The 15,453-nt window shown below is 48.0% G+C and overlaps 1 protein-coding gene across 2 annotated transcripts in view; it reads right to left on the bottom strand.

Annotated features, from left to right (window-relative positions):
- Window positions 1-15,453, bottom strand: part of LOC146196824 (uncharacterized) — a 219,165-nt gene that overhangs the window by 155,194 nt on the left and 48,518 nt on the right. The window contains exon 2 of one of the 2 annotated variants that reach the window (XM_084598549.1): window positions 3,247-3,375. In XM_084598549.1, the coding sequence (XP_084454675.1) occupies window positions 3,247-3,375 (129 nt within the window). Of the gene's footprint in view, window positions 1-3,246; window positions 3,377-15,453 lie in introns of those variants that run through there. The other variant, XM_084598547.1, reaches the window with a different exon arrangement.

Here is a 15,453-nt window from a genome sequence, read left to right on the forward strand (position 1 = left end):
GAACGCACTGCGCGGAAACATTTTCAGGACGACGAGGAAGTGATTGCTCAAGTGGATGTTCTTCCTGAACTCTTGGATCGATGGTCGTCAATCAGCGGCCAAAGTGAAGGGTAGAGAGGACATGCAGATAAAGATTTAACAAGCCTTCCAGACTCATTTCCGTAGCTTTGCTCAGCTGTGTTCCTTCATGCCAGTACTAACTTTAGAACGAGTCTAAAACAATAGGGCACCAATATTTTCGTATTAACAAAACGTAAAATGATTTTAGTGTCCTCCGGGGAAGTTACAACCAATGGGAATGAGATGGCGTTGCGCCAGATGAGATAAAAGGATTTTCTCCTTCCTCCGTAGCCGTGACTGGTGTAGAGAGGTGTGGCGTGGGGGCTGCAGCTGGTATAGACCGTTTTATCATGGGCACTGCCATTTTTAAGGCGAAAGCCTTTGTAGGCTCATAAATGCGCGTCCGTCACCAGAAAGTGTCACGCTCAACCTGTAAATCAAATTACATCACCCACTAACGAGTTACCCTTCAAGAGGAAAAAAATCATCGTCCACCGGGAACGTATTCCTACCCCTCTGATCACCAGACGAGCGCCTTACCCAACTACACCAGGGCGGGCACGTTACAAACTTATGTTCTCCTTGTCTAGCATCCCTGCCGTCTGGCAATGTAAGGGCACAACAATGACTCTTTCAATTCGGCCTCCAGGAAGGAGTGTGACGCCATCTGCCGCCAGCTATGGAGGCCAATTGCCGCAACGAGTGCGCGCCATCACCGCCTAGTGGAGCTGCTCACTTCGAATCCGACACGGAAGAATCCCTGCGTGATCGGCGGGATTCTGACAAATAAACACTACAGTAGAATAGCCCCCAAAGGTTTCACCACATCGCTCTTAAATGTTTTGAAGTACCTCAAATATGTTTTGGAGGTAGAGCCACCTAGAGGCTAACCGCCCTGCTGGTATGTGTGGTTCCATCCGGGGAAGAGGATACATTGTCATTTCGGAGCTTTCGCTTTCAAATTTTTGATTTCTGAAAATACCTGACTGAAAGGAAAAATCTTTTGAGCGGCAGTTAAGCCAATCGGTTAGAAATGACCGGAACTTATGCGTCTGATCAGGTCGGCCGAGGCAAAGCACTGCACGGGCCTGATTTTCTGGCCCGGGGCTAATCCATCATAAGAAATCTAGTCCTGATTGATAAGTATTAGTAAATAAAAGAGTCGACATCCCAAATAACGCGCAAAAATAAATATAAGCCTGTAGAAGAAAAATTATTTTCAAAAGACTGCATCAAGTATTCCTTTCTTTATCAAAACAGCCCGAAATTGTAATAAACTGACAGATAACGTTGTATGTGCAGGTGTTCTTTACATGAATTTTTTTTTTCAATTGTTCATGACTATTTCATGTGCACATTTTTTTAATTTACTACTAAGCATGCACTTTGGATGTAACCAACGCACTCCTATCTGAATACTGAATACGATTGATAGTAACTTTAAAATAATAAATAATACTGCGTAAGGGGTACATGAGCATAAATTAAGGTGAAAGAAAAATCTTACACAATATTCTTCTCAACAGGGAAGGTCATAGTTAATAGATCGATAGATGGATTTATTGAAAGGAAAAGCAGAGAGGTTGGCCGGAATAATTCAAATCTGGCCTGCTACTCTGCCCTGGGGAAGGGGAGAAGAAAGATCATGATGGGTGACGATGTGGGAGAAGGCATATGAAAACTAGTGCAAGTTAAAGAACCCCAGGCCACTTCGGCGTCTCTCATAGCCTGAGTCGCTTTGGGACGTTAAACCCCACAAACCAAACCACGGCCGGTCTCAATGCGCGTGCTCCCAATGCGCGTGCTCCCAGCGCGCGCATTGAGACCGACCGACCGACCGACCGACCGACCGACCGACCGACCGACCGACCGACCGACCGACCGACCGACCGACCGACCGACCGACCGACCGACCGACCGACCGACCGACCGACCGACCGACCGACCGACCGACCGACCGACCGACCGACCGACCGACCGACCGACCGACCGACCGACCGACCGACCGACCGACCGACCGACCGACCGACCGACCGACCGACCGACCGACCGACCGACCGACCGACCGACCGACCGACCGACCGACCGACCGACCGACCGACCGACCGACCGACCGACCGACCGACCGACCGACCGACCGACCGACCGACCGACCGACCGACCGACCGACCGACCGACCGACCGACCGACCGACCGACCGACCGACCGACCGACCGACCGACCGACCGACCGACCGACCGACCGACCGACCGACCGACCGACCGACCGACCGACCGACCGACCGACCGACCGACCGACCGACCGACCGACCGACCGACCGACCGACCGACCGACCGACCGACCGACCGACCGACCGACCGACCGACCGACCGACCGACCGACCGACCGACCGACCGACCGACCGACCGACCGACCGACCGACCGACCGACCGACCGACCGACCGACCGACCGACCGACCGACCGACCGACCGACCGACCGACCGACCGACCGACCGACCACACACACACACACACACACACACACACACACACACACACACACACACACACACACACACACACACACACACACACACACACACACACACACACACACACACACACACACACACACACACACACACACACACACACACACACACACACACACACACACACACACACACACACACACACACACAACACACACACACACAAACACACACACACACACACACAAAGAAAGAAAGAAAGAAAGAAAGCAGAATGTTTATGGTGGACACTTTTTTCGCATCCACTTACATGGCCCGTACACCTAAGCAAATAATCACTCATAAAAGTTGAGCTTGCCACTTCGAACTTCAGACCCGTCGTTGACTCGTTGACTTCTGATTATCTCCCAGACCAGTTGTCCTGCAGGACTAGTCATCTTCGAAAGTGTTCCGGCCGAAGTGCGCATCTATGAATTGACACCTACAATTGCACGAAGTTTGTATTGCCACTATAGGGTTTCGTCATTAGAAATTTCCTTCGGCCCCCATTACTGACTACCCACTTCTTCCGAAAAGAGAAAGAAACGATGCAAGCAGCTGTTTGCTACTACACTTTCGGCAGCCTTACAAGACAAGCACGACACACAAAGCACGCTGGAAGTTAGGTTACTTTCCACTTAGTGGGCAGTCGCATAGAGAACTCAGGAAACATACCTGAACCAGCCCAGTCATGTTCTCGTCCTTCTGGCTTGGGTCCTCAGTCTCAAGGTCACGGAAGGGTACTAACAAATCCAGGCCTCTGCTTAATTCGTGTTCCCCTGAAGCAACGCTCTCAGTCGCAACCTGCCGAGAAAGAAGAAAGGCGGGCATTCAGAGATGTATGGTGCATAGCCGGTCCATGTTATGCATGCATAACTGAAGATAGTGTCGTGATGCTGGCAAGCAGCGGCCAAACAATATACTTCGCTTCTTAGTGCTCGTCTTCCTGTCTATAAACTTCTAAAGATCGCTGTGATGTCGCGCACGTGACTACAGTATCGAACAACGCTGCGGATAACTTCAATAATGGCATAACAAAAAATGTATCATTGCCCATAACATTCATTGCATGGCTGGAAGGAAAGGACGTCATCAGAAAACGTCGTCACTAGCTAGAAAGTGGCAACCGTACACTTTCATGCATATGCCCCGGGAGCCCTCCACTACGACGTCTCTGATAGCTTTAGCCACTTTGGGACAGTAAGGGCCTTAATCCAAACCATTTATATGTCTTAATGTATCTTTGTTTCGTGTCGTCGCGGCTAGACACCGTCAAAGAAACATCTAAAACTAGCGATATGACCTAAGATATGTGTCACTGTGTGTAGACAAAACAGCTAGCATCGCCAATAATCAAATGCTATTTAGTATAGTAATTGGTTAACAGGAAAGAATAGGCATTTGAACCGCGCCGTAAAGAAAAAGGGGGAGATGGGAGCCTGAGAGAGGTTTGATTTGTATTTTTGCTGCTCTGCGACGCACGTATCGCTGTAGCATTTTGCACAGACTATCTCCGGTACCTGATCGAAGCAGTGGGCTCCTCTGCTGAAAAGGTCCTTCCCTGGACAGTGGCCCTTTAACCCCTTCCGATTTTACGGAATAATATTTTGCACTACTGCTACTCTACACGTTAGTGCCGATTGGTCAATTTGCATCATCGCTGCTGACACGTCGTTTCTTGTTAAGGCATTTAAATGACATTTATAGTACTGCACCGTTGATGGTCAACTCAGGAATAGTTACATTTATTACATTTTAGCAAAACTATGCACTCATCACTTTCTTAACATTAAGGACCAGATTCGCTGCACACAAGGTATTGTAACGGCGTGGTTCAGATGTCCACAGAAACAAGTGTGGCAGATACTGCGCCTGTCCCTTCCTGCGAACCTATTATTATTATTATTATTATTATTATTATTATTATTATTATTATTATTATTATTATTATTATTATTAGCATCATCATTAGCCACGTACCACATTTTCCTATGTTCCTACCTTAGCTGGGGCAGCCCACGGGTAGGCCTACGTTTGTGACATCACAAATATTACGCGTCCCGTGGTACTGACTGGGAAATTTCTGAGAGACAAATTCTTCCCTTCATCTGAAGCTTCATATGTACAGCAATATCTCGGAGAAAGAGGGAGAACTGTCTCGAGTGTGAAGAGGCAAACAAAACCGGATCGTCTCAACCAGTGAGGACAAGAAACTCAACATCTACCTGCAAGGAATACCGATACCGGAAAAGACAACAATAAGAATATTGGGCATGTGGGTACAATCCAACCAACGCAGTGTTCACACCTTTACCCTGCTCAAAGCAACAAGGCTACAAGTAGCACTCATGATCATCCGCAGCACCAACAGGCAGCATGGCATACGCGAAGAGGACGCACTAGGGCTAGTCAGAAACCTGGTAGTTTTTTTTTTTTTTTTTTCGAAGAGTTTGCCACAAGGCATAAGTTGAGAAAGGGGGAATGGGATGCAGGAGGTAGAAAGTTAAAGCAAGGAGTGCAGTCCAGTTGTGCTTATGAATTCGAGAAGGTTGGCAGTATAGCGATTGTCCATTGTCCATTTCTCATAATCACTATCGCGATTCCACCGCAGGCCCACCTTCATGATTATCCGTTGCCTGATGTGCGTTGTTGATGGACACGTCTACAACAAGTGGCGCACATCGCAGACGTCAGGTGGAGTGTCACAGTGAGGGCACGTGTCAGTCACTGGTAGGTCTTTTTCCCGCCATCGATGTCGAACAGATGGGGTCAGAGCCGCCCCTGCCCGGATCCGGCGCACTGTCACCTCCTCCTGCCGAGTAAGACTACGGGGGAGAGGGTGCGAACACGGAGGAATGAGAGCGTGTGTTCGGTGGCGCAGAACTTGCGAATCGGAAACGTGGGACAGGAACGGATCTGGGGGAAGAGGGGAAGGTGGTGGATCGTCTGATGTGTTTATATGCGTCATAGCATCTGCTTGTATGTTATGTGGATCGCGAGCATGGCCGCGAATCCAGTGTATGCGAATAGGACATGGGTACTTTGAACAAAGCAAATGTATGGACTTTGTTATTTGGAATGTGCGTCGAACGGCCTTAAGCTGTTTAAGGGCAGTGAGAGAGTCTGTGTAAAGATGAACTGCATTGAATGTAGGAACTGGTGGGAGGGAATGTATAGCATTGTAAATTGCTTGAAGTTCCAGTGCCAGAGGGGTGCACGTATCCGCGGTATATGTCACGTGAGTGTTGAGATGCGGATGAGAGGGACTATACACGGCAGTAACTCCTCGCTCGGCAGTATGTGATGCATCGGTATATAATATGCACCCTTCAGGCAGATGTGCGGATGATACCGACGGGGAAGCAGTGGGGCGATTGTCCGTGAGCTGGCAGTACGACCATGGAGGTAGTGTCTTCAAATGATGTAGTTGTAAAGACTGTTTGCGAGCTCTGTTTGCCATCCGCTGATCAACGAGTTCAGTGAGCGTATTTAGCTGGGCATACTCCTGAAGTACTGGTATGGGTGTTAGGCGGGGGAGCTACGTTATTGCACGCATAGCCTCACGATTGATGGCCTCAAGGGAGTCCCACTGTCTGCGGGTGAGACGTTGAAACTGTGCCTGGTATATTATACGTGGCTGGAGGACATATATTAGGGTGGGCGAATAAAGTAAGGAAAAATAATTGTGCCCGGCCCGCACCGCATAAAGCACAACGGGCTTAAACCAATCAAATATAAATAAAAGGGTAAAGAAAATAATTTTGCATTGCAGAAAGTTCCGAATTCGAAAAATAAATGGATAGGTCAATGAGACCAAAGTTTTTGATTTGAAGTTATTAAATAAAAGGGGGATGTGCTACTAAAGCGACCCACAGCCGAGGAAGCGGGCCCGGGGAGACCCCACGTATCTCCCCTGGGAAGTAGCGGAAGGGATGGGTTGTAGAGTAAGGGAAATAGGAATTAGGATAGGGTTATGGGAAGTTGGAGGGGAATGTGGGCAGCGTAGGATTTGACTGTCAGACAATTCGAGTCGAGCTCCCATATGGGCCTCCGTAGAGGGCGAGCACTCGCACTTAGCCGAATATGCGGCCCTCGGCCCTTGGATCATTCCTCCACCGCATTGCGTTTGCCGGGTCTCCGACCTCTGAGACAGGTTCCCTACTTGAAGCCGCTTTTGAGGTTCCCCGTCCCCCCAGCTCAGTTCCCCCACCCAGACTCTAGTCGAAGTACTAGGAGACAGATTTTGCAACGTTCATGCCTACTTCAAGGTACTCTGCAAGTGACCAGACTTTAATCTGGCGCACACTGATGAATACTCTTTCACGGTTTTCGCTCGGCGGGGCGTGTTGGAAGGTACATTTCATCGGCGTCCTTGAGGCAGAGGAAACGCTTTACTCCCATCCAATGCTTATGTCTGCTCTGGTGCTAGAGGTCCTTGTATCCTACAGAGGATACTTCCCACGTGAGCACTTGGCGAATTGTTCACCGGCTACTAACCGTTTCCGAGGTCGGCTTTCACACCGTTCCTGCACCCTTCAGGGTGTGTACTCAGCCTTTAGGCCTTTCCGTACTAGGTGCTTCCACCTGTGTTCCACCAGTCTTTTCCCAAGTTTCGGCATTACTAGCTTATAGCTACTGTCCATCTCCTTTCCAACAAGCCAAAGGTGAGTTCCCCAGAACCCGAGCTAGGTTCGCCCCAGCCGCCAGGCTTCCGCCGAGGCCCCGTTCCCTTCGGCAACGGAGACCAACGCGTTTGCGGCTGGGAATACCTTTAGGCACGAGGGGAATTTTTGGTCCAACATACAGAGTCAGCTAGCTGTGTTTCCTAACCGTACTCCACAGCTACGCCACCGTTCCCTAGGCAGCGGGCAGGACTTTCCCTCGGCCTGCCGACCGCTCCGCATGTTGGTCTTGGTTCAGCATCCAAACTTAGCTAACTGCGTTTCCTGACCGTACTCCGCAGCTACGCCGCCGTTCCCTTGGCAGCGGGCAGGGCTTTCCCTTGGCCTGCCGACCAAATTGGATGCTGAAAGAGTCCAGCTTGAAATCAGCTAGCCGCGTTTCCGCAGCTACGCCGCCGTTCCCTTGGCAGCGGGCAGAGCGTTCCCTTGGTCTGCCAACCAACTCCAAGACTGGACTCTTCCGAATTACACGCGCCCCGCCCAAACCACAATAAGCATTGTGGTTTGATGCTTATTGGAGGTGATTCATTTGAAATCTTATCACGAGGTATTATAGTTCTTCGAGAGGGGTGAGAGCGACGTTGTTCTCGGAGCTGGGTGAGTTCGTCTAGACATTGGCGAGCCTCTGCAATGGCATTGTCTAAAACAGCGTCTTCATCTGCGGCATCCACATGTGATTGGTGCACTGGCCGTTTTGGTGTACCATTTGATCCACGAGGGTGGGTCGCTTGTGCGTATGAACCATGCTGAGAAGACGTATGATGAGCAGGTGGGTCAAGTAAAGGAAGTGCAGGGAAGTCGGTTTCATCACATGTAAGAGCAGTGAAGCGATTACTTGTAGGAATATCTTCTTTTCCAGGCGGCTTGCGCGACGGCCTCGTTCTCTTCTTTGGACAAGCGGGGGAGCGCATGTCATGGTCCACCGATTTTCATAGGGCACAAAGCGCTATTGGTTCATTCATGTCGGCCACAGCTGCCGGATTAGGGCAGGTATTTTGCATGTGCCCTTCTTTATGGCAGTGAAAACAAAATATACGACGAGCTCGGAAGGGCTGTGGTTTGATAATCGCACCATAATAGGTTAGGTACTCAGGCAAAGTCAGCGGGCCTTGTAGAGTGAGTAGGTATGAACCCCTGCGCCCCAGAGGCCGTGCTTGCAACACTGAGTGAGTTGAACAGCGAATGTTTGCTCGCACCTCCTCAGAAGGACTTCTGCTGTCAACATGGTAAACGACGCAGCGGAGGATGTCAGGGCCAGAGGCAAAATGTATTTGCACTGGGACATGCTCATTCGCATCCAGGGGAATTTGAGTAACTGCACACATTTTCTGGGCGTCCACCAAGGATGGCAAGTTCACCGTAATGGTGTTCGATGGGCGATGGACGACAAATCCACAGTAGTTAGTAGAACCTAGAACTTGGTCAATTGTGGCTTGGACACACCGGGGAGGGATAGTCGTTATATCAAAGCGCAATGTAGGCTTGATGGTGACGCGGAACGAGTTAGCAGCAAGTGGAAGCGAGGCTCGACTCACTGGCGGCATCTGTGGTGGTGTCAGGGGCTGACACGCTGTAGTTGGCCTTAGAAGGGAAGACTGAATCGGTGCGACGGGCACAGTTCCTTGAGGGAGGGTTACAGGCACAGAGGCGGCGGAGCAATCCATGGGACAAGCCGAAGTCGTTCCATCCGAAGACGAAGCAGACTGGGGGCATGTAGGCGTTGATGATTGCGTGGACGTGGATGTTGCGCCAGGTTGTAACACAGCGGAAATCCGCACACCTGTCGTCGGCGGAGCAGAATCCATGCAGGCGCGTAGCCCAGCCTCGCTCGGCAACGCCGAGCTAAGCCTAGCCTGCGCCTGAGGGATCCGGCTGGACTTTCTTACTTGAGAAAGGGCCCACCGAGTCGGAAATCGCTCCACAGGGGCGTCTTCGTCATTCGTTCTTACGGAGGACACTGTCCTACCCACACAAAACGACAGTTAATAGACGAAACAAGATAAAAACACAGAGCTCTAAGAGGACACGTATCAGCTCAGGCGCTTCTTCTTCTACCAAACCTGGTAGTTAGCCGAATTATGTACAGCCTACCCTACCAGTGCCTCAACAAGAGCGAAATACAACAAGCGGTTGCCCTGCTTCACAAAGCGTATAAGACAGCGCTCCGACTATCCGCGCAAAACGTCTACAGAAAAATACATGACCCTTTGATTGCAAAACACCTTCGAGGAGCCACGCGAGGCGCAGCTTGAGTCGAAAAAACTCAGGCTGCTGCAGACAACGACTGGAAGAGCGCTCTTACAGACTTGGATATCGCGAGCAGATGCGAGAAATGGCGAGGACGGACCGATCGCCGACGAACTTCGCAAGGTCCCTCAAGGTAGCTTCAATCCCGAGGAACATGAACCCCAACCTCAACTGAGGCAGGAGAGAAGCAAGGGGCCCATTTCATTCAGAAAACATACGCTCCTCAAGACACGACCGTGTATGCAGACGCGTACTCGAGATGAGGAGACACCATAATTGCAGTGGCCACAGTGGCCGATTCGTCTTTAGGCGAAATGACCACTGCGTCTATGTGACATTGCACGGTAGCAGAGGCCGAGGAAGTAGCCGTTGCTCCAGCGGTGGCGGACGGCTATAGAACCGGACGGTTGCTAACGCTACTCAAGGACTTTCAAACAGCCTACCGAAATTAAATGAATGGCAGGATATGTCATCACGCGCTCCGTATACTCCTCTAAGCGAGCGACAAAATTAAAAACCATGAAGAAGGAAACATGAAGACCATAATTATGTGGGTACCGGGTACATGGGGGTTGCAGGGAACCAAGAGGCGCTGACGTAGCTGACATCGCACAGCACACGGACGCCTCTTCGTTTCGCCTCCATCGAAACGCAGCCGCCGCGGTCGGGATCGAAACCGGGGACTCTGGCACAGTAGTCGGGCGTCTTACCACTGCACTACTCCGGCGGGCCTCCTCCGCCGACGGCTGTTGCGGCGCGCGTCTTTCTTTCCCTCTTCTTTTTTCTTTCTTTTCTATTTTCTCTTCCGAGGCAGCGCTGCACGAGGCAGCGGAGGTGTCGTTGTTGTTGTTGTCCAAATAACTTATGGCGGCGGAGGTTGCTCAGCTACAGAGCCAGTAGCAGGCCCGTGCATTTTCTTTTCCTTCTTCCTACAGCCACAACAACAACAACTGCCTCGTGCGGACAGAAGAGAGAAAGTAGAGAAGAAAGAAAAAGACGAGAGAAGACGAGCGCCACAACAGGCGTCTCGTCCACCACCTAAGCAGTGGCGGGCGCAATGACGGCCTGCAACAGATAAAAATTCGGTAGCAGGCGAGTGCCCGCCGCAAGCGGCGTTGATCTACCGGTCCCAGCCCCGTTCGGGCCAGAAACACCCACCCTTCACTACCTCTTCTGCAGCATTAACTGCCTCTTTTTCCTTCTTACAGCCACAACAGCAACAACAACCGCAAAACATACAGAAGACACCGAAGAAAAACGTACGCTTACGTTACTTCCCGTTAGCGTCATTCCACGCGAAAGGAGACGAGGTAAATTTTTATATTTGTTTTCAGCGCTAAAAAAATTATGTAAATTGAAGATCTCTGTGACAAAAGTGGCAGAGGCGTTATTTTCGCAAAAACAGAAATTTTATTTCCTGACGCCATGTTAGAAAATGCGATAAAGTGTTTTAATGTGGGAAACTTGTCACAATTTTTGTTAAAGGATGTTCGCTCGCACAGGCGCTTGCGGCGATATTTGGAAGCGTGAATGTATGCGCTTTCTTACCCAAAAAGATGACACTTCAATGAAGTCATTTCTTATGAAGAGTGCCGCCCTAAAACTGTTAAATTTATAAGTTTTCTCGATTTTTAAATTCTAACTTTATAAGGACAGCATCCACGATATTTTTTTCACGCATTATCAGGAAATTGGTTCCACTGTTACTTCACATAACAGTGAATCAGTGTTTCATTGCATTCTTGCTTTGCAAAAAAAAACAAAAACAAAAACAAAAACAAAAAAAAAAAAAACAAAGGGCCAAACTTTTGCAAAAGAATGCCATAATGAGGACCGGAAAACACCATGAGGGCAAAAAACCCTGTCCTCTAGGAGTAATCCAAACATTTGAACCACCTCTTCTGCTCAATATATCAAAAAACTGGAAAATTACTTCTTGTTGTTGCGAAAAAATTGTTTTTCAAACATTAAAAAAAAAAGGGTTTGATTCGCCGAAGCCGCCTGGTGCGTACCTCGCTCGCCCAGCGCGCCGTCGTTTCTTATGGTCACGAGGCAAGTGGCAGTCCCTTAAAATTTGTCGTATTGTCTTAGTGGCAAACAGGAATGCTCGAAAACAGTATTAAAAGTTGTTTTGTTTGGGAGGTTCTCATGCAACTACAACCGAAGAGGCCATTTGCCATTTAAGGCAAGTTCACCACGATTTCTCAGCAAAAGATTTTTTTTGTGGGCGATGAACGTACATGAAAATACGTGTTCTTTTTGATTGAGTTGCCTCATTGTGCCGCCGACAGCTGCAGCCGTGGCGTTAGTGAGTTACTGTTGGTGCAGAATGAGTATGCGATTGAGTTAAGCACGTGGTTTTGACGGCATGTTTCGACACCGCCGATTGGTGCATAATATGCATGATGTATGACGGGCATATGATGACTAACAATAGTAGCCTCGCATCAGAGATCAGCAATGAATGGGCACGTAGTAAATGAGGCGCACTGGACTATGATAAACAAAGGAAACATGGTCATCTATCAATTGGCTCCTGAATGCTATTGATTCCATTTACTAGAGGAAGAGTGCTATGGAAACCTTTATAACTTGATTTGATTCGATTTTATCTGGTTTATAGGGTCTAACGTGCCAAGCGACTCAGCCTATTAGAAACAGCGTAGTCGAGGGCTGCATCTCCTGAGAGGTAGTACCATCTGTTTCGGGAGAAATACATGCCCATGTGGGCTTTGACACCGCATTTCCTTCACAGTTTGTTTAGTGAGCAATCAGCCCTGTCTTCTGCGGCCCGCTTCGTTTTCAATGGACTGTACTGCATGTCCACGTCGCCATGTAGAGATGACGGCAGTGATAATGCTTGTCCAGAACCTCTTAAACTTTGTTAAGGTTTGTGCATTCAATATACAATTTGGGGCACAGCTTGTCGCCTGAAATTAGTCACAGTGTAGTTAAAGTTTTCGTTAAAGTTCTCGAAATGACCGCAGTTCCCCGGCATGGCTTTTTCTGCCTCATGAATGGTTCCTTGCACAGCTTTGAAGCTGTTTGTGTATTATATTTTGAGAAATGCGCATAAATATAGTGCGCACATATTGTGCTGATTGTAGATTTGGCTCTTCTGGTTCGACTAGAAATTAGATCGTGTTGCTCAACGGAGCAAAAGTTCGAAGCCATGCCTTGCGTTAGAAATATTTTCTATTTCGGGTACCGGGGTAGAAAGAAGCATCTTTTGGACAATCGAAACCTGTGAAATTCACAAATAAAACTTTATCAATACAGAACTAAGAATCCAAATATACTTCCACATATGGGGGCTGAGATCCTAAGCATCTTTGGAGCATTTAGCAGCAGATATTTTTTAATTCTCACAGCGGTACAGTCTTAAAAAAAAAACCTAGATGATAACTGAAAAAAAAAAAAAGTTTTTTATTTTAACTGCCTCAGAACACCAACTCACGCTACACAGCCGACAATGCTTGCCTGCGCGCTAGCTTCATCGGTGCATTTTGTTAAGTGCTAACCGGCAATTTGTAGTTCAATTACTTACTCTTTCCATGATTACAAGAAATGAATTCCGGATATGCTCACAACAGACAAACTGCAATACTTGTGCGTGGCAGGAGGTACCACCGCATTGCCACCATCCTCCCCCTCCGGTGCCTCACAAGATTCTCGCTCATTGGAGCAGACGACACATGCTCGGAGTTGCTAAAGTGTTGTCTGTTTTCCCAGAATTATTAGCAAAGGCGCCAGCAATTATGGCAAGAAAAATAAACTATTCTCTATTTCTGTTATTGTGGGCAAATTTATGCCAAATATATGGCAAATTTATGTAGGATGCAGACGACATACAGGAATAAACGTCTGCTGTCGTCATCAGGAGGAAAGCAGACGACTTCCGACCGAAGTGCAGGCAAAGGCCGCTCGTCAGGTGACCATAGAAAACGGCGGCGTGTCAGGTGCGCACTAGGTAGCTTCGGCGCTTTAACTCCTTTTTTTTTTCTTTTTGAAAAATAATTTCTTTGCAACAACAAAATATACTTTTCTAGTTTTTCACATATTGGGCACAAGAGGTGGTTCAAATTTTTGGAATCTCCTGGAGGTCTGGCCCTCAAAGTGGCAGTTGTTGCAAAAATTTAGGTCTTTTGTCATTTTTTTACAAAAAAATATTCAATGAAAACTCGAGATTTAAACACAATGAACATTGAAACCAGGTTCAAGAAAACATGTCAAAAATATCGTGCGCGCCAGCCATCTTTATTTAAGCTAGAAATAAAAAATCGAGAAGAAAAATAAATTTAATCATTTTTAGAGCAGCAATTTTTATTAACAGTGACGCCAGTGAAGTTTCATCTTTTCAAATGAGAAAGCACAAGCATTCACGGTCAGAAATGCCGCCGTAGGCGCCTGTGCGAGCTAGTATGCTTTAAGAAAAGTTGTGTACAAGTTGCCCCCATTAAAACACTTCTTCGGATTTTCAAACGTGACGTCAGCAAATAAAATTTGTTTTCGAAAAAATAATGCTTCTGCCACTTGTCACAAAGGTCTTCAATCCAAATTTTTCGCGCTGAAAAAAAGAACATATAAAAATTAACCGCGTCTTCTTCCGCGTGGAATGACCCAGCAGCGAGCACCTTATTTTTCAAGGAGTGCGCAGTGCATTCAGTGGTGCAAATTGGAATTTCTGACGAAAATTAGGTGCGTAAGAAGTTTTAGACAACGTGGGAGAAAAATATCAAAATAACAGCGCCTCTAAAGCGCCATTTTTTCAAGTACCCAACCAGGCGGAGTTCCGCCGAAGATGTTCTCGTTCAAGTCATTTTTTTCCTTGTTTGCGCCCGCACTTTCTTTATTTATCCCTGCTGTCGACCATCCTGTACTTCGACGGATGTCTACAGTTCTATAGAACCTCCGCTCTGGTGCACATACACGTGCGTTTCTTCGACTCTGTTAATAGCAAGATCGCTACGCTGTTACCTCTTTTGGTAGTAAGCTTTCAGCTGAAAGGAAAATAAAGGTCGTCGTTATTCAGTGATGGGGCCCTCCCAAGGAAGCAATGGCGGATCTCCACAATTTTGGAGCAGATTTTAAAAATACCCTATTATCAGGAGGGACCGTTAATAGCTATTTTATTTTGCGCAAGCCTCTCGTTTTACTGAAATCGCGCTAATCAGGGTGGACACTTCTAAACGCACCGGAACGAAATACGAGCTTCCTCCTCGGTAGCCGTGTTACATATCAGCAGGCAAACTGCCATATACAAAGCTTTTTTTTTTTTTTTTTTCGTGAGCCGCAAAAAGGAGCGCATCGCCTCTCCTACCAAAAGAACGCGTGAAAGGAAAAGCCAACATATAAGGACCTGCCCACCACTGCTACGATACTTGCCGGGGCAGCCCGTAGGGCTATGTTGACATGGATGACAGCAATTGCCCGCTCTTGAAAGGACTTTTCTAGCTCCCTCTCTCTCTCTTGTACTCTGCGTCTGTTTGTGTTCACTGTGTACGCCCAGTGCGCACAACCTTGTTCTCAAGAAAAGGAACCGAAGTACGACGGCTCGCAATTGTCACCTTGGTGTCCCGTGACCTTAGCAATGGAGACATTTGAATAACAGACGCAAACGGCCAAACTGCTCACAATATGTCACCGTGATAGGGCTATAAACAGCCAAAGAATGACGAAGGTAGATATTACACCTTAAATCTGCGAAGCCGCTTCGTAAGCGCACAATCTAACAGCACGTTTTGCCGCTAAATATTCATGCCATATGCTGAACTTCTGTGCTCTTGTTGCAGCTCTAAAGCTTAATATAAAGCGTCTTATTCATTCAGTTCACTCAGCTGCTCGAGAAGCGTGTAACAACCAATAACTATTTTACTACTCCAACCATCTCCCCTCGTCTATGGCTGCAAAAGAAAGTCATGGGTATACCTCACAGCGTCTAGTTTAGCGTACT

The sequence above is a fragment of the Amblyomma maculatum genome, chromosome 3, assembly GCF_055883805.1.
Source record: "Amblyomma maculatum isolate TAMU_Amacu chromosome 3, ASM5588380v1, whole genome shotgun sequence".
Taxonomy (NCBI): domain Eukaryota; kingdom Metazoa; phylum Arthropoda; class Arachnida; order Ixodida; family Ixodidae; genus Amblyomma; species Amblyomma maculatum.